We start from the raw sequence: 24,429 nt of genomic DNA, 5'->3' as shown, positions 1-24,429 counted from the left end.
ACATTGCTTTCTCCATAACAACTATTTGTTGTGGGGGTGAGGATTATTACTATTCTACTTTACTGCAGAAAAATCAACTGATGAAAGATTGGTTGTTTTCTGACACTCATGCTTACATCAAGTCGCTTTTTAAGTACTCTGCATTAAAAACACTTCTACATTGACTAATATAAACACTGTTCCTTGACAATAATCTCTAAAGCGCTAACCAGCCACCGTTATGTCGGATGATTAGAAAATGACACTTCTTAGTGTAAAAAATAGAATATATTTAGCACGCTGTCAAAACACAGAAATTTAACTTTTCTCATCAGATCTCATTAACAAGAGGCATGAAAGTTCTGAAGCTGTTCCCTTCCTTCATACAAAACTGCAATTAAAATGAAATCCTTAATCACCCTACATCTGTCAGCAATAAGATACTTCATGACAGTGCTTTAATGTAACATAATAATTCTTTAAGAGGCAGATTTAATAAAGCAGAAATCTACATAAAAGGGGAAATATATGGGATACTTTACTCTATCCCCATCTTATGGTTGCTAAAGGAACAGCCATTTTGAAAGAGATCAGATTTTTAAAAAGAGCACGGACTAAATGAAAATTACACTGGTTGTATTGTTGTCTGTATCAAAGACATTGATCATAGTACTGATTTATAGAATTAACATATTTGATTTCCTCATACAATCATGAAGCAAAACGCGATAAATTTGTTTAATTAAAACAGGACTCGATCCAATACCTGGTAAACCTTTTACTTAACCATGAAGTTGTGGACATTTTAAAAGTGAGCGGCTTTCTTTTCCAAAAATAATTTATTTCTGCCTTAACTTCTTCCTTTGAAGGATGTCATGGTGTAGACATTCCAAAAACTGTAAGACTGAAGACAAGTTTCTTTACAATTAGGTTATATATATCTATATATCTATATATCTATCTATATCTATATCTATATCTATATCTATATATATAGAAGGTTCCAGTTATATTTTTCCTGTATAACATTATGCATGTAGAGTAAGATGACAGAAGTGACATTTCTACTAAAAGTGAAAACTGAAAAGAATAAATGTGCTTTATGCTTTTCATGTCCTTTATGATCACCAATATCAGTAGCTGTTTAATAAAAGAAGAAAAGAAATATATCATTGCTGTCACATCCAAGGAAATATTACAACTCGGTCTGACAAGATTATTTTACATCTTATTTTTTTCCTCCAACTTATAACAAAATAGCATGACAAATTAACATGTGAAGAATGCAGTCCATTATAGCTTTATTACTACAAATGGTAATATTTGAAATATTTTTATATTTTGTTTACAATTTTGTGTTTTAAAAGTCTGTCTTACAGTACAAGACTACAAAATCAAATATTTATTAGCTGAAAGTTTATTTATTTGAAATGTAATTTAGGATCAGAAGTTTAAAGAGGTATAAACAGTAGACTACTTACACATTAAAAATATCCTCTGGATAATAAGGTTTTGTTTTTTAAAGGTTTGTAGAAATACATGACGACTATAAGTTAAGTTTATGTTTAACATTCTCAGATACGGCACCTTATATAATTATTACACAAAGAAGCAATATTTTATAAATATTAAAACTATTTCAGTCACTGATCTTGATTTTACTAACACGTCTACTAAATTTCATCAAATACTACAATGAATTGAGATTTATTTCTAAGACATTATTTAATGCAAAAAAAATGAAAATATAAAACACAAATATCTAAACTGCATCACGTATAAGAGTCTGTGAATGTCAATGAACTTAAGAACTCCTCTTTCCTTTAGCCTCGACTCTTCTTTAAAATTATCTGGAAAGAAAAACATATAGATACAAAAACTTATTATTTCATTTAAAATTAGCCATATATTTAATATGAAATGCTTTAGATGGTTTTCATTTGTTTCCAAATGCCTTTCATCTAAACAGTGTATTATTATAATGATCACTCTAGTAAGAGAGTGATTTTGTACCTACGTAAACAAGGCTTTTGTATCAGTTGTGTCCTTTCACTTCTTTAAGTCAGCAGTGCAAATACAATTTAGGATTTATCAATACCTAGTAGAAAAGTACTTATGTAGGAGGTCCAGAATGAGGTAAGTGTTACATTCCATATTCCTTTGAAAGAGGGAATGGTGTGGGGTCTTCTAAAGAGAACCATAACTATTGTGAATATTACTTTACTGCAAATTTCCCATTGGATAAAATAGTGGCTATCGTATGTTTCTGGATGATACAGATTACCTGATTCAATTCATTCAAAGTTCAAGCTTGATTTTGGCAATGAATCTGCTTTGGTTGGCCTAAACTGACTTGCTTTGGGGGTGAGGGAGGGAGAGTTCATTTTCTTTAATCTTATATCAGATTTTTATACTGCCGTCTGGCTGAGTCAATCTTTTTGGACAGAGTGAGAGGATGCCCCTTAGTAGTTCTGCTCCTACCTCCAGGTTTGGCCTTAGCAGGCTTCAGCTTGGCTTAGCAGTCATGGGATCCTGCATTTTGTTACCTTTGTTTATATTCTATACCAAGGGTAGGCAACCTTGGCTCTTTTATGACTTGTGGACTTCAATACCCAGAATTCCTGAACCAGCCAGGCTGACTCAGGAATCCTGGGAGTTGAAGTCCACAAGTCATAAAAGGGCCAAGGTTGCCTACCCCTGTTCTATACAAAGGTATCAAGTGAGGCCATCAGGGGCTTGTGGTTGAGTAACATTATAGAGTTTTATTTCTCCCATTATTAAGGGAGAAGTAAAGTAAGGCAGTGCGGGTACCAAAGAAGTGTTGGCCAAAAGACAAAACTCAGTAAGACATATGGATTGGTAGCTCACAGATCCAGCTATTAGATAGGTATCTAACATTCATTGGAGCCACACTCCTTATGAAGGAACAGGTAGAGAACCTCTGTGGATTCATCGTTATCTTTTGAGGCCTAGATGGCATAGGTGACCATGTCTTTAGCCAGCAATGCCACGTCCAGAGGCCCTGAATTTTTTGGACAGGGATGGCCTGGTCACGGCAGCCCACTCTTTAGGAATCTTCCATTTAGATTACCACAAAGTTATTTCTGTGAGAGTTAAAATATCCTTGTGATGAATATTCCTTTTACCATATTAATTTAATTATATTTTAGCACACAGAATTATAGTAAAAGGCAGTTACATTTAATCCAATTTGCTGATTTTTCTTTTAGTAATGATACCCTAATTCAAATACTCATGTTCTAACATAAATTTATAATATAATTATACAACACCATATAATTCTCACTGTAATAAAGTTTTAACAAAAATCTTCTTTATAAATGGTAGTTTTATCTGAATACTATCTTAGACTTTAACACAATTGTATGTACTGTAGCTTTAACGTTATAGTATGCAAAGTAAGATTAAAGAAAGAATTTAACTATGATTACCTTTGCGGAAGAGACAACATGTTCATATTTAATTATTTTACTCTTTTCTTCAATAGCCTTGGTCCTGGTTTCTTCTGCTAACCGAAACAGGAACAGCAAGAAGTTCAAATGCACCTTTTAAAGACAAATACAATATATATATATTGTTTACATTGTTTACTTGAAAGGAAATGCATATATATATATATGTATGTGTGTATATATATACATATATATATATATATACATTATATATATATATATATATATATATATATATATATATATATATATATATATATATATATATATATACACACACACACACACACACACACATACATATATATATGCATTTCCTTTCAAGTAAACAATGTACAACAGCATTTTATATTAGTTATGGATAATCCTAATCGAACAGATCCAATGCAATCTATACTATCAGTCTTGCCCCAATCCTTCTGGCCTTTTATGAGATCTTAAAGGTTTGTCATCAAGCCTCGGGTCCTGATGGAATGGACAAGCCTGTTTCTTGGTTGTGTTAACTATGATTATTATTATTGTTTTTGTTGTGAGATTTTTTTTCTTGGTTGCCTTTTTATTTATGTTATTTATAATTTTTATAATTTATAATGTTTTATTCTGTTTTTATTTTATTATAATTTATTATAATTTTGTTATGTAATTTGTATTTTTAATTGTTAGGCACCTAAAGCCATATGCTTAAGATAGGCAGGCACACAAGTGCTGATGTAATATTTATATTGCTTGAAGTTATTTTATAAGAGTTAAAGTGCAATAGATTTAATAGTCTATTGTTGTTTGCATATGGTAGATTATGATTGTTTCTACTTTTATACCTTGTATTTAGCTCTGGGAAGTCGGGGAGTGGGGAGGGGGAGGGAGGGAGGTGTTGGGGAGGGTTGGGAAGAGGGGAGGGGGTTGGGAGGTTTTGTTTTGTTTTTTTATAAATAAAATGTACTGTAAAACTCTTCAATAAAAAAAAAGATAGGCAGCCATAGAAATTTAATAAACAATTTCCTTTTCTTAGCCAGGTTTCAAAGAGACTGAAATACATAACACACATTCACACACATTCACACCATATATTTATAGCTCTACGTATAGAAAAGGTAGAAGTATAGAGGTAAAGATATGGAGGCAACCAATTTCAAATCTTCCAGAGTAACTGCCATTCATATCCTGAACTTTGAGAGGTATTAATTTAGCCAAGGAACACTAAGGGGATGACATAAAGGAGAGGGCTCAACTTATTCTCCAAACCATCTGAAGGCAGAACAAGAAGCAATGAAAGGAAAATAATTAAGGAGAGAACCAATCTAAAAATAAGGAGAAATTTTTCCTGAGAGTTAGAACAATTAATCAGTGGAACAGCTTGCCTTCAGAAGTTGTGGGTGCTCCATTACTGGAGGTTTTTAAGAAGAAACTGGACAGCCATTTGTCTGAAATGGTATAGGTTTTGCTGCCTGAGCAGGGGGTTGGACTAGATCATTCGTCTGAAATGATATAGGTCTCGTGCTTAACCAGGGGTTTGGACTGGAAGACCTCCAAGGTCCCTTCCAACTCTGTTATTCTGTTAAAAATGTTTTTAAAAAGAGTGAAATCTACACATACAGGTAGTGCTTAACGTATAGCCATTCATTTAGTGATCATTGGAAGTTACAACAGCATTGAAAAAAGTAACCTATGACTGTTTTTCTGGCAGCATCTCCATGGTCACATGATCAAAATTTGAATGCTTGGCAATTGGTCTGTATTTAAGATGGCTGCAGTGTCCTGAGGTCATGTGATCACCTTTTACAAACTTCAAGGAAAGTCAGTGGGGAAGGCAGATTCATTTAACAAGCATGTTACTAACTTAACTGCAGTGATTCACCACACAACTGTGGCAAGAAAGGTTAAAAAATGGGGCAAAACTCACTTAACTGTCTTAATTAGCAAATGAAACTTCGGGCTAAATTGTGGTTGTAAGTCAAAAACTACTTGCATACTGTACATCAGAAGCTGGCCCACCCCAGCTCCAGCAAGGGGAAAAAAGTCAGGATACGTCATGACACGTCACGTGACGCAAGTTTGACACCCTTGCTGTATATAGTCTTGACTTTTAGAGATCAATTTTGATTCATTGTTCCTGTAAAATCCAAACATCTGGTGAATTACTGCTGTTTAAAAACCTTCAGTCAGAATGACTTCTATTTTGTCACCTAAAGTGTTCAGCCTGATGTTTCACTAATCATAACCACGCCAGATATTGTACAGTATTGAATCAAGACTTTTGTCATTTAATTTAAATAAAAGCACTGCGATCAATAGGATTTACTTCTAAGAATATGCAGGATATTCACACTAAAAGTGAATCATATTATTACATTAGTGAGGATATTATTTTTATATAAAAACCCCTAATCTTCTAAAGTTCTACATTTCTTTTACTATAGTTTCAGTAGGTATCTGATATAAATCAATCTTTTGCTCCACATAAACTTATTATTGCAAGCCTGCACAATTTCTGAACCAAGCTTTGTACAGCCTATCAGCTATGTATCATAGTACATCAAGCTTTAACCTGTTTGTAACTATATATACACATTAAAGATTATTGGATTGCAGGTGATTTGCAACTCTTAAGAGAGGTGAGTGACTATGGTTTACATTTTTGTGGTCAGACATTTATCAGATCTCTAGAGATGGTGATTAATTTGATTATCCAAAGTTTGTGGAAGAGTGAGTTACTGTAATCATTAGTGCAGGGGTCTTCAAACTTGGCCCTTTTATGACTTGTGGACTTCAACTCCCAGAATTCCTCAGCCAGCATGCCTGGCTGAGGAATTCTGGGAGTTGAAGTCCACAAGTCATAAAAGGGCCAAGTTTGAAGACGCCTACATTAGTGCAAAAAACCAAATAGATACCACTCATCAGTGTCCATTCCTAAACACTGATGCCAAAATCATTATGTCACAATAGAAACACAACTCTTTCTTCTGCACTGCAGCAACATCCCACAGTTTACATTATGATACAAGGCCTAGAAAAAAAATCATTACAAAATTTTCCTTCTATCAAAATGTAGGTTTTGCCATTTAAACTGATTGTCAACAGAACCGGGGGAAAAAAGTCTAAGTTCTGTGTTCAAAAGCGACAACTGGTAAGAAAGTATATTGGCATGGGAGGACTTGAGAGAAAGGGGGAGGGCAGAACTGCCTTTTCTAAACAACAGTCAGAGAAGCTTCTGACAACCTTTACAGCCTTTAACACTGATACAGAGGGTTGAGCTCTCCTTCGGTCCTCTGCCATGTGCACACACAGGACACATGCAATCCCTGGTTAAGTACTGTTTACCTGGCTAGCATCGCATATATGTACCAAGATTATTTATTTATTTATTCATTTATTTATTTATTTATTATTGGGACTTATATGCCGCCCTATCTCCCGAAGGACTCAGGGCGGCTAACAACAATAACATATAATAAATACGGAAGTTAAGATAACATTAAAATTAAAGGCCTCTGTACAATAAATTAAAATTAAAATAACTTAAAAATTAGAGTTAAAAATTAAAAATTTACAGAATACGTTGTCACTACAGGCCAGTCACAAGCTTAAACGAAAGGAACCACCCACAAGGAGGGGGGAGAAAAATGGAATTCCCACGTTCAGGCAATGCACTTTCATAAATGAGTAAATGGGAAGCGCAGGAAGCAGTTTTCCAGTGAGCTTCCCTAAAAGTTACCAACTGGGAAGCAAGTCGCCGAACTGTCGCCTCCCAAATCCGTCCTGTCCCGACACACCCTCTCGCTGCCGTCGCAGAGCAGGACACGGGTGTGCAAAGGAGCTCCGCAAGACTAAAGGGAGGCAGAAGCCACTTCCCTCTTTTCCAGCTTCCCTCCCAAGTCTCCCTCACCAGTAAGTCGGCGTTGCCGCCCAAACGGAGCTGGGGCTTGTGCTTCTTCACCAGCTTCTTCAGAGTGCTTCGAGGCACGGTGCGCTTCATCGCGGCGGCGCGGAAACTCACTCTTGAAATCAACGTCGGAGTCCAAATCAGCGAATTTCCGGACAGCTGCTCACCCCAAAAACACTTCCCGAGCGAATCAAAGCGCGCTTGCGCCGCTTAAGTTCAAATCTGCCGCCGTGCGCCATTACGTCACAGGAACAGCTGACGCATCAAACCCGCCTACTTTCTCCTTGGAGTGATTGGTGGAAGGAAGTGCCTTTTTGTTTTCTTCATGCGGCGGGGCTATTGAGAGAAGCCGCTGAGCCGGCGCTCTCTCCATCCTGCAGATATCTTCGCTAATATCCAGTGCGACGTATAATTTGCTCTCCTCTCCAAATGCTCGCCTAAGGGAAGACGGTCTTTTTTACAACTGACTTAAGTAGGGCTTGAATGGCCCGTGAACGTGTCTTAATCGGTTACGAATTTATTTTAAAAGTTTCAAATTTATGTGCAGATCTCTGCTTAGCTTAAAAATTGGTAAGGGAATCTTGCCCGCGAAGGATTATGCCGTGATCGGAAAGGTTTCTAGGGATACCCTCAACTCTTGTGATCACAAATGTGACTCTTCCAACTGAACAACTTTGGCTTTTGGGGAGTCATCAAATGAAGCGTCATGTTTTTAACTTTTTCACTAATTTTATCGGTGGAAATGTAACAAAGAATGAATATATCAGTAATATATGAAAGTAAACCACATACACTGCATTGCTGAAAAACAGCATAAGAGAAGGAAAAAAAATAAGATACATATGATACCAATTTAAAACTTGTTCAACACAAGCTTATTATTAAATCTAGATCACAGAGGAACAGATTGTTTCACCTTCCCATTTTTAGAATATCATATTTTAAAAATTGATCAACACATATCTAAATCCATTACAGCCGTGTCCTCACTTTCACAAAGAGTTCTCATAGGCTGGCTCAAATTTACAATTATTTACCTGGAAATATGTTTATTTATTCATTCATTCATTAAATTTTGTTATAGCCACCCAATTTCAATGGTGTAAGGCTCAGAGGTGAGAGGAGGGTGTTTCCCAATGCTCTCCACAATCTTTTCACCATAAATGTGATTTGTCAGTCAGATGAGATGTGTATGGAGATAAATGCAGGACTCTCCAAAAATAGCACTATACCTATGTACAAAACTAGTTTGAATGAAAGATGATAGAGCAAGAGCATCTCCATGACAGTGACCTGTTCCCTGGGCAACCTAAAAAATGGCTAAACCCTACTTCTTGGGAACCTGCCTGCAGTTGCTCGATACCATCTTACCTCAATCCCACCGTCAAGAAAGGCTAGTCCCAAAGAGCAGGAAGAAGAACCAGCTAACATCAGGAATGGGTCTCTCCAGAAGTTCTAAAGTAGGAGGTGGCCTTCTCTTGGCCATCCTAGGCCCAAACTTTAAGCAATAGCTTGTATCACACTCATAAACAAATTGGATATATATTTTAATTGTAACCATGAGCCACATGCTATAGACTTTAAACAACATAATTCAGTTCATACAGGAAATCCAGCTGCAGTATGTCCACAGATAGCTGTCCAGCTTCTCATTGAACACCTTTTATTAAAACCCAGCATACACTAAAATAAGGACTTGTGCTAAGAGGCTTGTCTTTTTGTTCCACCAGGGATCAAGCATCACTTTTCATCTTAAAATTAAAATTGAATGTGTTGTATTAGCAGTGTTTCTATGTTTGTTTTAGCAGTGTTTCTATGTTTATTTTCCTAGAGTTAATGTGTGCCTATAAAAGACCTCCATAATCTTTCAGCTAGCACAGTCAAAACGTATTACCTAATTCTGCAATATGTATATTGCAAGTGTATTGCCTCTGGATACTACATTACTAATGTACAGTAAGTTACTGTTTACATATGTAAAGTTTGGCATATTTATAGAAAAATTAGCATTGAAAATGAGGCAAATATTTTGCATATGGTACTTTAAATTTGACATTTTGTATTCAAGAGTAAAATAATTGATGTTTATCCAAGTATTAATAATTAGTAGAAATTTTGAAGCATATTTTTCCAGCACTATTCAAACAGAACAATATAGCAAAAACTACCCCATAAACATATAGATGATCAGTTTGATTATTTCAGTTTCGTAATTACATGATGAATGATTATTTTCCATTTTTTCATATATTTGGATAAAGAATATTTGTACAGTGTTATAGCTTTATCTAGAAATGAAAAACAAAACAAATGTAAACAGGTTAATATTCCTTTGTGAGATATATGTCTATGTAAAATATTTGGGGAATAAAGGAACATTTGCCCCAAAATGCTATATAGATATATTATTATGTACATAACAATGTGAAATCACAGCTGTCTGTTCTTTAGCTGGTGTTAGCTTTCATACACATTGAGTTCTTCCCAAGAAACTAGGATGCTGTAATTTATCGGCATAAAATATGTGCAAATTCAAGCAGTGTGGCCTTTGGTAATTGACAGATGGAAATATTGTATGCATAGATTTTCTAAGTGGTATCCAAGAGTTTTTGCTATGGCCCCCAATGTGTTGATAATCACTAGTTCCACCATGGCCTATTTATGCCATAATCTTTCAGTTCTGGTTTTTAGATCTTGATACTTTGTGATCTTCTCCAATTCTTTGTCTTGTATTAAGCTGTCCCTGGCTATTCCCAGATCAATTACATTCATAATATTATTATTAATTATTGTATTCTACTTGTTTTATATATAACTCAAGGTTGTGAACATATCTAACACTCCTGCTTCCTATTTTTCTCCACAACAGCAACCCTGTGAGGTGTATTGGGCTGAAAGAGTGTGACTGGCCTAAAGGTACCCACCTGGCTTTCATGCCTAAGGGAGGCCTACAACTTATGGTACCTCAGTTTCTTTGGCCAGCATCTTAAGCACTACACCAAACTGACTATATAAAGAAGTAATAAATATTGCTACATTTATATGTGCATAAATATTATATATGTATTGAATTACATATTCTGCACATTTCAATTATTTTAATTGAAACTTTAATTAAACTCTAATTGACACTTGACAACTGAGAGGGAGAAAAAAAAACAGTCTATTTGTTTTCCATTCCTTTACATATTTGTCATCTCACTCCCCAAACAATGGAATTTATAAAGACCTAAAATGATAGGCAGATATTTAACCCAATTCTGCTTTTCATTATAATGTAATTTTTAAGGAGTCTTTACAAGCTTATTTATTTATTCTAGAAGAAGGGCCTCACTCTTTTTCACCCATTCAATGAAGTATGTAACAACAATCACAAATGTATCAATAGTAAAAACCATTCAGTGGGCAAAACATTTGCTCCAGATCATATAAAGGTTGAAATGAGCAGAGCTGAAGAGGAAAGGGGCTAAAAGAACATAAAAGCAAAGCAGCTTGTAAATTAAGTGAGCAAGCAGAAATTCTTGCAGTCCATAGATCAGAAATAAAATACTGAATGTAGTATATTTGGACTCATGACAACCAATATTTTGTTGCAATCAGAGATTTTGTAAAACATATTTTGCTTTCATGAGTTTCTACTTCCCAATTTAAAATGTATAGCTAACAGTTTCACCAAAACGTATAGGAAACTGTGACATGGAGAATATAGTTCATTCCTCACCCCAAAACACAATATGAAGAGAATAATCAACAGCAGACACAAAACAAGATATATAACCCCTCTGACATATAAAATGATTCATAGATATTAAAAGTTAATATAAATTTTTATAACTGCAGTTGCAAGGAAAATTACATGATGTATATCACTTTGTATACTTTGAATTCAAACAAAATTTAATTAGGGTGGCCCCAAACAATGCCTCAGCCAGTAAGAAAGACTATAGAGAAATTGGTATTTCTGAATGGACCAGCATTAATAGCATCCAGAACATGTGATGTTGCTTCTAATTGTCAACGCTAATTTGGATAATTAGTCTAGTCAAAAGAAAAATATTGTGCAAGTCTGACCATAATCTTACTTTGTGAAAGTCCTTGTGAAAAATAAACATCTTATTACTTGAAAACATTGTTTCTTTGCAAGAATTTTCAGCTGCAAAGAATTCTGACACCTATTCTGTGGAAAAGAGTCCTCATAAGGCTGGGAAAAAGAAACCCGCATGTAACATAAGAGTCTTTCCACAAGCACTTGTTTAATTTAAGTGCCAAGAATCCTAAATTCAAACAAAACTTTTTCAGGTAAATCACCAAATGTCTGAATGAACTTAAGATAGCAATATATTTAACAGGAACTATAGTAAATGCAAAAGGGACACGGTGGCTCAGTGGGTTAAGACACTGAGCTTTTCGATCAGAAGATTGGCAGTTTGGCGGGTCGAATCCCGAGTGCCGCGTAACAGAGTGAGCGCCTGTTACTCGTCCCAGCTTCTGCCAACCTAGCAGTTCAAAAGCATGTAAAAATGCAAGTAGAAAAATAGGGACCACTACGGTGGGAAGGTAAGAGTGTTCCGTGCTCCTTTGGCGTCTAGTCATGCCGGCCACATGACCACGGAGACGTCCTCCGACAAACGCTGGCTCTTCGGCTTTGAAACGGAGATGAGCACCGGCCCCTAGAGTTGGAAACGACTAGCACGCATGTGCGGGGGAACCTTTACCTTTTATAGTAAATGCACCTAAATTCAAAGACAAGTCAATTAAAGCAACACTCATCACAATGATGAAATAGCAATTAGGAGTAAATTTTATGGATGGCAGTGATCCTTGAAATCTTACTCTCCAAGCTAATTGTATAAGCCAAGGATGACAGCAAAAAATCAGTTGTTCTTCTAATTCCTTCCATCTCTGTTGCTGTGAACACTTCTGCATCTATATGGCAATTACATAAACCTTGCCATATTAAATCTAGAAGCTTTTTCATCTACTAGTGGAGCAAGAAGAAACTGTAAATTATTATCTTCCAACACAGTGGGATACTGGAGGCATAATGCAATTATGTTTTATGTTCTTCCTATTATTATCATGTTCAGAAGAGCTCTTGGAAGAACACAGTCTAAGAACTCTGCTATTTATTTCTGGATTCTCAGCCTAAATTAAATCCAGATGGTTCAAACAAACCATGCTACATTTTGTGGAGGAAAAGCTAAAAAAATGGTGGTTCATCAGTCAGTCTAATCTAAGCCTGGTGTGAGAAAGTGTGAGAATGTAATGTAATGATTTAAATAATGTGTGAAGTTTGTATATTTCAGATCTGAAAGAATGCAGGACTATCACAGAATATGTTGTCACATATCCAATGTTTTCAGCTATTGCCATAAGAAAATTGCCTGCAAAATGATTAACTCTAAACCTTCCTTGTATTTGTCACAATAAATTATAGTTTTTTCAGTGTTAAGTAATCCAACAACTTGACAAAATGTTGAAAGAAAAACAATACATGGTTGAATCTATTCTGCATGATAGGCACCAAACTACAATTTATGTTTTAACATGAAAGCAAGCTAGAAACCAAAAATGCTACACAAATATTCTAATAATTGCCATTAGAGTAGCTAAGTGCAGATTAGACTATTCCAGCAACTGTGGCGCTCTCTATAGGAAAATAGGGATTGTAGCAGATGATAACAATTGTGCATTTCCATTTGCAAGTTATTTATTTTATTTAAAGATTACGATCAATTATCAGAAATTTCACTTAAAAGTTTTTGGGTTGGTTATTGAACAGAATATTTTACATTTATTCCAAGAGATCAAAATCAATATTACCTACGGCAACACCTGCGGCCAGCGTCAACTTCCCTCCGTCCAGTGCGCTCCCACAGAGAGGGCCTCCTCAGGGTGCCGCCGATCAAAGAATGCCGATTGGTGGCCCCCAGGGGGAGGGCGTTCTCTGTGGGCGCGCCAGACCTCTGGAACCGCTTACCGGTTGAGCTCCGGATGGCCCCCGACCTTCGCTCCTTCCGGCGCGATCTCAAAACTTTCTTTTTCGAACAAGCTGGCCTGGTCTGACGGGATGGGGTTGGGTTTTTATAAATGGTTTTTATTAATAGTTTTAATTTTAATATGTATTAATTTTATGGGCATAAGGTTTAATGGTTTTTTAATTTTTGTATTCTATTTTTACTGTGTATTGCCCTGTTCACCGCCCTGAGTCCTTCGGGAGAAGGGCGGTATAGAAATCAAATTATTAAATTAAATTAAATTAAATATAAAATTACATTTATCTGAAATACTCTAAATACTTAAATCTATGTAGTGAGATATATGGAGCAACTCAAGGCTCTGAATTCCTATACCGTATTTTCTGGCGTATAAGACGACTTTTTAACCCATGAAAATCATCTCAAAAGTTGGGGGGTCGTCTTATATGCCCAGTCATCTTATACGCCAGAAAATCAGCGAGCCCGGGAAGGCACGCCCTCCCCTCTCACTGTGGAGGAAGCAGGGCAGGCTGGCGTCTGGCGGGAGCCAGCAGGGCAGTCCTGCGCACACGCACGCTCCCCGGCTGTTAAGGAGCACTCCTTAGCAGCCGGGGAGTGCGCGCGTGTGCAGGACTGCCCTGCCGGCTCCCGCCTGACGCTCTTCCCTCTTGAGGCAGCATCGCTCCCTGGCTCCTAAGGAGTCCTCAGGGATGCTGCCTCAAGAGGGAAGAACGTTGGGCGGGAGCCGGCAGGGCAGTCCTGCACACGCGCAGCTCCCGCCAGACGCCAGCCTGCCCTGCTTCCTCCACAGTGAGAGGGTAGGGCGTGCCTTCCCGGGCTCGCTGATTTTCTGGCGTATAAGACGAAAAATCTTGAAAATCATCTCAAAAGTCGTCTTATACGCCGGAAAATACGGTAATCACTTTTTGTTTTTATGGATCCAAGTGACCTAAAGGGATATTTCTGATGCATTTATTTATAAAATAATTTGGGTCTTAGGTAACACTTTCTTTAGGTACTTCAATTTTTAATTTGTTTAGGATACAAGTGTAATGAGATGGGAAGTAGTGTTAAAAGAGAGATATTTGCCTGGTGCAGGTCGTAATAATTTTATGGGTTAAAAAAACCACATATATTTCAGTCCTGATTCAATGAAAGGTCTATTAAGAGTTACCAGAAATATCAAAGAAGTAGTTTATTCTTGATGAAATAGTTCAATAGTTCAAGATTTGTTCTTCACAATCTTGATCTTTAAATCATTCCAATGGCATCACAGGATTTGAAGTTTCATCAATCTTTGGCATTCAAGAGAAGTTTTCACCATTCTCCTTTGTAAATCCTATTTAAAAAAGCATCATCCAGGATTTCTTTTGCAACTGTTCTCTGTCCAGACCCTTTTCTTGATTAGTTTTTTGTATTCCCATTTTGGTAATCTCAACTTTGTTGTCTTCCATGCCTTCAAATTCTATATTGTTAAGTTAGGTAAGATTTGCGTTTAAACATTTTTTTCCTCACCTTTTAAAAAACTAACCATTGAAATCTGCACCCGAACCAAGATAATAGTTATTAATATCTCAGTCCATTTTGTAAGACAAGTTAAAGTGATAGCTGATTTGATCATTTTAAATCTTTTCTACCTGGTCCTTTAGTTCTTTCTGGTGTTCATTTGCAACTTTCATCAAAACAGAACTAAACCCATATTACGAACCCGTATTTGTAATATGGGTTTAGTTCTGGTTCAGTTGTTTCCCACAGGTATATTATTTAACTATATACCGTATATACTTGAGTATAAGCCGAATTTTTCAGCCCACTTTTTGGGCTGAAAAATTCCACTTCGGCTTATACTCCAGTCAACAAAAAACTTACCGAGGACTTGCGCGCGGCCGAGGCTTTGGTGCTTCCGGGATCGCGCGCACCTCTACCAAGCCACCGCCATCCAGAGACCTGCCGAAGTTTGGGGAGGTTTGGGGAGGTTCGCGCGCACCTCCCCAAACCTCCCCAAATGTCGGCAGGTCTCCGGAACTCCACGCCCTGCCTGCCTGCTTCTTTCCGCAGCGGAAAGAAGCAGGCAGGCAGGGCGCGGAGGTCCGGAGACCTGCTGACATTTGGGGAGGTTTGGGGAGGTGCGCGCGCACCTCCCCAAACCTCCCCAAACTTCGGCAGGTCTCCGGACGGCGGCGGCTTGGGAGAGGTGCGCGCGATCCTGGAAGCACCGAAGCCTCGGCCGCGCGCATGTCCTCGGTAAGCTCCGGGTGGTCACTTGCTTCGCGTCTCCTGAGGGAAGGGGGGGCGACTGGAGCGGGCGTGTTTCCTCGCCTGCTGGGCGCCGCGATTTGCCCGGGGAACGCGTGGGCCCCGAATGGCAGCGTGGAGCGAGGAAGCGGACAGCCAGGGCTTCCCCGAGAGCCGTGGCCACACAGGGTATTCCTGTGTATTCAGGCTTGCAAAATGGTGGATTGAGCCTCTGCTGGCGGCAGAGGCTTGCAGAGCGCGGATCCAGCCTCTGCCGGCGGCGGAGGCTTGCAGAACGGCGGATCGGCTTATACTTGAGTCAATAACTTTTCCAGTTTTTGGGGGTGAAAATGGGGGTCTCAGCTTATACTCGAGTCGGCTTATACTCAAGTATATACGGTACTTGTTCTTAAAAAATTACAACAAAAATAACCAATATTTCAAATCTCTTTGGCTTCCCAATTCATTTAACACATTCTTAAAACTTTTTTTTTCTTTTTGTCAATTGTTTATAATTTTAAGCTCTTGTGTATCTGTTTAAAATTCCAAAGAAGAAAGGGCCAATCTTGGCGCCTGCAGATGCAGGAAGGTGAGCTCCTCTTCCGCGTCTGAATTCATCCCGCTGGGGGAGCTGGAAAGGGTCAAAAGTCGCCCTGTAGGGGTGATGAGCAACGAGGGGACCCCGCTTGATCGCGGGAGGGTGGCAGCCCTTCCCCTTGATCTGGGGCATCTCTCCAAACTGGCAGGGGAAAGATCGGCCATAGCAATATGGCTCATCACTAAGCTGCTGATGGCTGAAGTCAAAATTACCATCAAGCAACTTTAAAGCAACACAGATGAAACTGGGTGAGATCTTATCTTCTCTTTAAGACTTTAAGTATTTTCTCCTGTAAAAGCTGCCCAAAGTATTTTTTTCCCCTGGGAGGAAAGAGGATAGGGAATTTCTACCCCACCCTCCAAGAAAAGCAGTGACTAACTACCCAGGGGAATTAAAGCAACTATAAGAACAATTTTAATCTAATTGGATCTATATGCTTTTGAAACTTGGGGACTAAATGTTTTCCTATTCTTACTGGAGATGTGTGTTTTAATTTTTTTAAAAAAGAAATATAACTTGAAAAACTCATAAAAACTTCGGACTTAAAAAGCTTTAAATGGCATCGGTGACATTTTGTGGCAAAGTATGATATTACAAATTGTTATTGCCTAAAAGAGACTTGGCTTGAAGCCCAGACTCCAGAAAAAACTTTTTTGATCTTGACAGATACCACCTGTGAAAAACTCAGCTGGTAAAGAGAACTTCTGGGTGACATATTTGGCCTGCTTGAACTATTTTTAACGTCTGTCTTCAACTTAATACTATTAAGAGAATATGGATGAAGAAAGATCAGGAAAAAATCCTTTCCATGTTGAAATCAATACACGAAACCATTCTCTCAGCTTGTGACAAATTAAGATGCAACATAAAGGAACAAGAGGCCAGCTTAGATATACAAACCCAGAACTTGATTACAACCAAAGAACTAACAATGCAGAAAATAACAGAAGTGGAACAACCAAACACTAAAACAGAGAACTTATTTGACCAACAAATCCAGCCAACAGAAAATTCAGAAAAGGGAGTGACAATACTGAAAATGGAAAAGACTTTCTATATAAATCAGAAGAAATTTGAAGAGAAGGAAGAAGAACGGATTGAATGGAAGATAAACTTATCAGGACAATCATGGAAAATTGGAGTAATAGGGAAGCGACCTAATGAATACAAATGGGCTAGTTCTTCCAAAAAAACTGCAACTAAATGGTCTTTCTTATTTCAAATAATATGTATAATAATAGAGGGAGAACTATTAGATGATATAAATGCACTTACATGGAAGGCTAGTTGGCAAAGGAAAAAAGCCAGAGTAAGGCTGAAGAAAATTAAGGTTTTGATTTATTAGATGGGATTTCATATTACTAATTAGAGGATTGGATATGGTGGAAAATAGATAATTTTTAGAAAATAAAATATTGTTATAATTGAGTACGTAAGATGTGTAACAATAGACTTTGGTATGAAAAGGGGGAAAGAGAGAAGTTGAGATAAGGGGAATTTTGGTGACCTAATTTAAAATATTTGGAAATCAGTTGAAAATAAGAATTCTGTTTGCTTAATATGAGATAAAAGATATTACAAGAAAAAGAGAGGGAGTATTTAAACTTTTAAAAATTAGATCCAAACGAAAAAGTTTATGAATATTACTGATTTATTGGTTAACCCAGACAATACATATAATGGTTTTTATTTATTGAAGGGGATACTGTATTATTAATTAGATGGTTTAATATGGTGGAAAATAGATATCTTTTAGAAAACAGAATAAGACTATACTCAAATAGATTAGATGTGTATTAGGAATATTAGATGTACTTATGAAAAGGGGAAAAAGAAGAGATAAGGGAAACTTTGGTTACCTAAAGCTTGGAAATTATAAATATCAGATGTTAATTTGAATATTGATGGGAAATTAAAGCTTGAGAAAAAAGCAATAACAGGACATTGATGGAATATAAGGATTGAATATAAACACAATAAGATATGTACAAGCTAAAAATTATTGATACATGTAATAATGATGTTTTTACTTAGTTGATAATAATATTATCCTAATATGAGATAGTAGATATTAAGGGAAAAAGAGAGGAAATATCTGATGTTGTAACTTGAGATTTGTACTAAAGATTTATGTATGTTATTGAACTATTGATTAACCCAGCCACCACATTGTTTTTAAATACTTAATTGTAAAATTAGAAAACTAATAAAATATTATAAAAAAAATTCCAAAGAAGAAAGTAAAACTCATCTGGTCTCAAATTAAGTTTTCCAACTTGGAGATGTCTAATATTTGTACTATAGTTAAATTAAACATTTTCAAATGTGATTAGAAAGTACGTTTAGTTGGCTTAAAAACCTTATTAAAAGGCTTTGCCTCTGCTGAGTGTACCTCCCTTGGCTCCTGATCCTCAAACCTGCAGGAGAAGGCTGTTTTATATTCTCACAAAGAATTGCAATTCAGAGCACCCATGGACAATATCTCCCTTCTCCAGAGAGATTCTGAAGTACCAGTATACTTGCCAATCCTTCATTCTTCACATTAGTCATTGTCTCTGCTGTTTGGACACATCTCCAATCAGCCATGACTCACCTGGAAGTCCAAAATGATTAATATTTTCAAATAATTATGTTGTTTACTAGGAATGACATACTGAGTAAATTATCAATTATCAACTGGCCAGTAGCTAACAAATTCATGGCTACAGAAATCCCATTAGCAAATTAGTAATATAAGCCCTTGCCCCAAAGTAAATTTACTAAGAAGTCCTCTGAGTCCTAAGTTGTTCTAGGTAGAAAATATGAATTCTACATTAGGTACTTTTCTCCATTTTCAAAGTCATAATCTTTCATTTGATGTTAATTTTAATGGCAGCTTACTTTGTTAATAACAGTAGAAAGTAAAATCTGAAAGGAAAGGAAATGTAATCTTGAATCTTGTTTTTCACCCAAGGAAACTTTGGGTATTATAATTTTGGTTATGGTATACTGTAAATCCTCTGTCTATCTACATAGAAACTGAAAGCACAGACATACTGAACACATTAGTTTCTCAGTGCACATTTCATGACTTTATCACTTTTCTTGGCTTGGCAGAGAAAAAAGTGATTAATCAATCAGACTTAGGTTTTCTAGGCCTGGTCTTGATTTATGCATCCGCATTAAGTAAACCTTAAAAGCAGAACATTCTGATTTATTAGTAGTAAGCATATCTTGTTTGGTCTCGGAAAGACTTATACTATGGTGACAGGAAATAATATGTGAGTTCATTATATGGCTACACAAATATAGGTTTTCTTCTACTGCTGGGCCTACCACAAGCAAATAAAAAACATTTATTTGAAATGAGGATAAGAAGAGCAGTAAAATACAGGCACGACATCTTTCCACAATTTAAGCAACCATTTTTATTATTTCTTTCACTGAATATTTTCCTTAGGGATATAGTAATCTGCCATTGTGACCAAATTAAATAAAATATAGCCTGTTCTGGATCCAGATGCCTGTTTATGAAGGGGAGAACTTAATCTTTTCTTTCCATAAAATTTAATTTTACAAAATTTACACATATATAGAGAGGAAGAGGGTTTTTAAAATATTGAAAAAGATTCTTCAATGTCACAAGAATTCAGGTTTTCATCTCCTCCCAAATAATACAGGTGGTACAAAAGCATCGGAGGAGGGGGAAAAAAACAAAGTATTTTCCAGTCTGAACCCATGTTACTTAATGTTACTTAGACTCAATCTCAAAAAGAGATTTCAAACACATTGAATTAATTATCTACTATACATTTCAGGTATCTCATTACACCTAATCTAATGGGATAAATTTCTAAAAACATGAAGATTGTTGGTTCTTGTCCTGGGTAAAATGTGCAGGTTTTTGGCTAGGCAAAAAGTACACATAAAGAGAAAGATGATAGCTTTTACATTAGCAAAGAGAAAATACATTTTTTGCACTAGGCAAGAAATTAACAAGCCAAACAGTGCAGCTTTACAGTGGTTGGCAAGAAGGAAACCCTCAAAATGCAAAATCCCTACTCAGGTGATAGGAAGTTATTTTAATTTGGTAGCAAATTTCACTCTGCAAAGCTTAAATATGTTTTTCAGAACAAAGGAAAATAAGGGTAGCTATTTTAGTTCATGACGGGAGAGTGTCATAAAATGTACAGTTGCATTTGGATTCAAAAGGAACTCTTGTGAGAAGTGCTCCTGAGCATAAGCAGAAATTATTATTAAACTTATATGTCACCCATTTTACCAAAGGCAACTCTAGGTGGCATAAAAACATTCAATAAAAATACCATATAAAATTTAAATGATATATAGAAATTATAAATTTAAAATCCAGTTAAATTAAATTGACCAAAATGGAATGGAAGTAAGCAAGTACGCATGGGGAGGAAGTGGGGTGATATCTAATGCAACACCTCTAGGATGTCACACTTCCATTGAGGCTCCAGCCTCTTGGCAAAATGCTAAAAGAATAGTAAGTAACTCAAGTAGCAGAAGGTCCCATTAAAAAGTAAAATCCCTAAAATATTATAACATAGTATGGACTTACACCAAATGCCAATGAAGGCTGGCAGACACTCATTAAATTTGAAGTAATGAGAATTAAGAAATACATGAAGAGAGAAAAACTTCGCCTCTAGTTTAAACTACATTTTTTTTAGGAAGAGAAGAACAAGAAAGAAAGGGGAAATTCTCTTTGTCTCTCAAACACAGAGACTCATTTGACTAAAGAGTCCAGGTGATAAACAACAATAGCATATTAAGATAGTTTTACTATTGACATGGATGAAACTCTGAGTTGTTTTTCTTTGTGGATGAATCTAGAAATACATGGGAAAATTAATGGACCAAGTTTCTCCAAATTAATCTTTCTCCAGGCCATTAATTTTCCATCCACTTGTGGATTCATCCACTAAGAAAAACAACCCAATGTTTTATCTATGTCCACAATATAGCTCAGCTCCGTCAAATTGTCAATCAGTATAAATCATTCCTGATGTGAATGGAAGAGCATGTAGGAAGTTCCCAAGAATGCAATATCCCTTAATAAAGAGTAGTTGGCCAATCAGTAACAATTTTACCCCCTCTGGTCACAGAGGAGGAGACCACCTGTCCTTTAGCTTCCAGCCTCAAGAATGGTACCAGAGCAGCCTCATCATCACAATCCTGAGGGCCATATTTGGAAAATAAGGCAAGATTTCAGGAAAGGCAGAATCCCCTCCCTTTCTGCTGAAAGAAAAAGTTCTGCTGTGGGAGGACTTAACTGGATACTATGATATATTACTCCATTTAACTGGGTGATATTTTTTCAGGTGTTAACAAGGTGTTAATTTTCAGAGGATTTGAAAATTTCCACCTAAACACCAGTGTACCACGAACAAGCTTCGGGACACAACTGGTACCATCTGTTTTAAAAATTTCAAAGACAAAAATAGTGAGGCTAAGACTTACACCCAAAATGGGGAAAGGGATTGGTAAAAAGATATATATACTGAACTTTACCTTGATCATCACAATTCAAAGTCAAATAAGCACGTGGAAGAAGCTTACTAGAAAGGAGCCAAGCTGAGAAATTAAGAGGTCCTTTTAATGGATTTAAATTACAACAATACTCAATCTAGCCGACAGAGCTGGTACACAAGTTCCATTCAGTTCCAGGCAGCTTTGTTCATGTCCCTTTCTTGCCCCCTTAAATAAATGCAACTCAGCAGCAACCAAGAAGAGTGGATTGCTTAATAAAATGCTGAAGTGAAGTTCCTTTCCCCAATCCTACTTTTCATCAGTTCAGTACAGCTGTGAAAATGAATGAGATGGCAAGTGTTCAGCTTTTTTAAGCAGATCCTCTTTCCGATGAATTCCTTTCCTTATTTTGCTATTTATTTGTGGCAAGAAGTAGATCCCACTTAGGTCATAGGAAGACTTATATTTAATTAGCTTAGTAAAATGACTTTAAGAGAAGTTGGCAATGCTGTTTCCTTCTCCTCCATACTGCGTTTTCTCCAATTTGAAACATTGCTTTTCTCTTTCCTCCTCTGATTTATATTTATATTTATTAAATTTTTATACCGCCCTTCTCCCGAAGGACTCAGGGCGGTGTACAGGGCAATAAGTATTAAAAGACAAAGTACAAAAGTTAAAAAACAATTAAATATTATGCCCGATAAATACAATAATTAAAAAACATGTTAAAACACCAACCCCCAAACCCATCAAACCAGGCCGGATTGCTCAAATAAGTAAGTTTTTAGATCCTGCTGGAAGGAGCGAAGGTCGGGGGCCATCCGGAGCTCAACCGGCAAGCGGTTCCACAGGTCTGGCGCGCCCAGAGAGAACGCCCTCCCCCTGGGGGCCACCAGTCGACATTCTTTGATCGGAGGCACCCTGAGGAGGCCCTCCAGGCCGCAGGTGTCATTTAACAGATTCATAAACTGACACTTCCTTCAAATGTACTGAGTGGACAAGATATCAACATTTTATATGTAGTCGTTAACAAACAGTGCAGAATAGAATATCCTTATACAGATCAAATTAAGTCAGGCTTTTAAATCTTTCTGTGGTGAAAATGGGCACCCTCCCACTTTACTAAATATGCAGGAAACTGGGTCCATTAGGGCAGGTGTTATAGCCACCAAATGCAGTAAGTAATATTAGAGACAGATTTTTCTTGAAATGTGCAAAAAAAAATAAGCATTGGTGCTTATACTGTTCCTGAGATTAATCTGTTTCAAAATGAATATACATGGAATCATACTGTATACTGTATATGTAGGGTTGATTTCCTGAGATATCTTACTGAGCCATTACAGATATTGGTCCACAGCATTAGGGGCAGTCACAAGGGGTTGAGTACCATCATGTTTATCATCACTAATTGATATAAATTATGGAATTTGCAATGGTCATGCAAAGATATTGTAATACATGTGACATTCTATGATTTGCACCAGTTTCTTATGTACCCTATGGGGGTTCCAGCCCAGGAATAGGTATATGGAACTTAAGAAATGACCAACTTTCATCCCATAGTTGCAGTTACAAGATTTCTCTTACATTGTATTTTTATCAAAGCAACTAGGCCAGGGGTCTTCAAACTTGGCCCTTTTATGACTTGTGGACTTCAAATCCCAGAATTCCTCAGCCAGGCAAGTTTGAAAACTCCTGAATTAGGCAGTGAGTTATCTTTAATGAATCACATCTATGGCTCTTCTAAATTAGTACTGTTCCATACTAGCTAGAAAAAATCGGTGGGATCTTAATAGAAGGATCTTTCCCAGATTTACTGATATGCAGATAATATAGTCTTTCATTTATTTTCCAGCCGTTTTCATCTTTTCTTCTCTATTAAATAAACTCTAGTTGTTTTTCCTGCTATTTTATGTTTTAAGAATAGGTAGGGCACAAGAAATACTAGCATGATTTTCACCATGGACTTCTTTCTCCCACACCTTTATCCCGCTAGCATTTAACTCAGATTGCGTAGTTCCTTCCATAATAAGCAATATAGAAGTATAAAAAAAATAATACACTGATTTTTCTAACCATTCTGTTATTTAATTCGACTACATAGCAGGACTAGATTCAAAATGATTGTGTAAAGATCTATCTAGGCTAAGTTTCTTCCACACTAGTTTTACTAGAGCACAACTGATAATTCACCTCTACATAAATGTCACTGCTTCTTAATGAAGTAAAAAAGTCAAAACAATACTTATTCTGCTATAAGTTTAATCAGTATATTAATTTCCTGCACATTTCAATGGATGCTACTAAGTTTAAATATTAACTAACAGCTGAAATCCCTCATTGAGGAGTAACACTGATACAGTTTTAGTCTAGGTTTTCATTATTTTGTCTAATAAACATATTAACTGCAACAACTCTTGGAAGCTGAGAGCCTCAAATACGTTATGTAAATATTGTTGGAGAAATACATAAATTTTCAAGAGTATATATATTTTTTAAAAAATATAATTGAAATAAAAGCTTTAACAAAATCCTATAAAGCTGATATATTAGGCATTAAAAATTAATCCAAACTACAACCTATCCTTTGTAATTCTTTCATTCTAGATGGTGTGGGGAAAGAAGCTATATTAATTAACAAGAGCTTGTGGAGGCATGATTGTGTCACATCAAGGAAATATCCTAAATCTTGCAATTTAGTACTTATTCTTCCTGCAAAGCAAGCCTACTTCTCTTACTCTCCTCTGGGCATATGTGTGAGAAACATTGATTTGTGTAACTCTGCCTCCACACATCTACTTCTTCCAT

The 24,429-nt window shown here is 36.5% G+C and overlaps 2 protein-coding genes across 2 annotated transcripts in view; both read right to left on the bottom strand.

Moving 5' to 3' along the window:
* TRMT11 (tRNA methyltransferase 11 homolog) overlaps positions 1-24,429 on the bottom strand; it is a 496,326-nt gene that overhangs the window by 334,598 nt on the left and 137,299 nt on the right. The window lies entirely within an intron of this gene.
* CENPW (centromere protein W) lies at positions 1,154-7,458 on the bottom strand. Its single transcript, XM_083348049.1, has 3 exons — positions 7,336-7,458; positions 3,432-3,545; positions 1,154-1,829 (listed from the first exon to the last, which is right to left on the bottom strand). The coding sequence occupies exons 1-3, from the start codon at positions 7,423-7,425 to the stop codon at positions 1,803-1,805; spliced, it is 231 nt and encodes a 76-aa protein (XP_083204175.1). The 5' UTR covers positions 7,426-7,458; the 3' UTR covers positions 1,154-1,802.

The sequence above is a fragment of the Vipera ursinii genome (genome assembly GCF_947247035.1).
Source record: "Vipera ursinii genome assembly, chromosome: 1".
In the NCBI taxonomy this organism is placed as follows: Eukaryota; Metazoa; Chordata; class Lepidosauria; order Squamata; family Viperidae; genus Vipera; species Vipera ursinii.
This window is presented reverse-complemented; position numbering and strand designations above follow the sequence as displayed.

Excerpts from the sequence above, each read along its gene's own strand:
- CENPW (XM_083348049.1), bottom strand. The coding sequence starts at position 7,425 with ATGAAGCGCACCGTGCCTCGAAGCACTCTGAAGAAGCTGGTGAAGAAG. Across the intron at positions 3,546-7,335 it reads GCGGCAACGCCGACTTACTG|GTGCATTTGAACTTCTTGCT; the intron begins GTGAGGGAGACT and ends TGTCTTTAAAAG. Across the intron at positions 1,830-3,431 it reads ATGTTGTCTCTTCCGCAAAG|ATAATTTTAAAGAAGAGTCG; the intron begins GTAATCATAGTT and ends TTTTCTTTCCAG.